Source organism: Sinocyclocheilus anshuiensis, unplaced genomic scaffold, assembly GCF_001515605.1.
Source record: "Sinocyclocheilus anshuiensis isolate Anshui unplaced genomic scaffold, SAMN03320099.WGS_v1.1 C32172313, whole genome shotgun sequence".
Lineage (NCBI taxonomy): Eukaryota > Metazoa > Chordata > Actinopteri > Cypriniformes > Cyprinidae > Sinocyclocheilus > Sinocyclocheilus anshuiensis.
In genome coordinates, this window is record NW_015612187.1 from 1 (window position 1) to 744 (window position 744).

The 744-nt window shown below is 46.1% G+C and overlaps 1 protein-coding gene across 1 annotated transcript; it reads right to left on the reverse strand.

The window, feature by feature from the left end:
• Positions 1-3: 3 nt before the first annotated feature.
• On the reverse strand, positions 4-741 carry LOC107682410 (nesprin-1-like; the record flags this gene model as incomplete). Its single annotated transcript, XM_016478656.1, has 1 exon — positions 4-741. A coding segment is annotated over one exon (738 nt), but the record flags the coding sequence as incomplete, so codon positions are not given.
• Between the last annotated feature and the right edge of the window lie 3 nt (positions 742-744).

The window sequence follows — 744 nt, forward strand, 5'->3', positions numbered from 1 at the left end:
ATTCAGAGTGGGAAGTATTTCTTGACCTGTTCTTTGCACAGTTAGCAGGAGGTTCTCATATTCCATGGCTTGATCCAATATTTGTTGGTATTTTGTAAGCTGCGAACTTAATTCTGCATCTCCATTCATGAGGTTTATCTCTGGGAAGGTCACAATATCGGCTTGCTTCAACCACTGGCATATCTTTTCGAGATCTGCCTTGAAGTACTTCCTGGTCACCAACACTTTTTCCAGCTCCTGTAGCCTCTGGCTACACTTCTGTAGGGAAACTTCGAAGATATTCTGCAGCTCTTGGAGTTTGTTTAGCATCTCTGATTTCTCTTCTTCGGCAGAGTCTTTCATCAGATCCCTGCCTTGGGACCACAGGGAGGTCAGCTCACTCTGGTAGGCTCTCAAGCTGCTCTGAATATTCCTGCAAGTCCTCAACTGCTTAGATAGGTCATCAGGAAGAAGGGCTATGTACTCCTCTGCTTGTGCTTTCTTTTCATTTTGCTGGACCCAGGTGATAGCTTGATTCACAGCCAAAAGGAACTGGGTTCTCTCTGTAAAGGCTTTGCTCAGGTGTTTCCTTCGTTGAGCAACTTTGACGCTCAAGGACTCTACCTCTGCTTGAGTTTCTGAGATGAGCTGCTGCAGTCTTTGCCTTTCGTTAAGCCCCAGATGTGCTAAAACCCTATCTGCATCACTCATAGCCTGAGCCAACAGAAGCTGCTTGGCTTCCAGCTCACTGCATATGCTTAGATG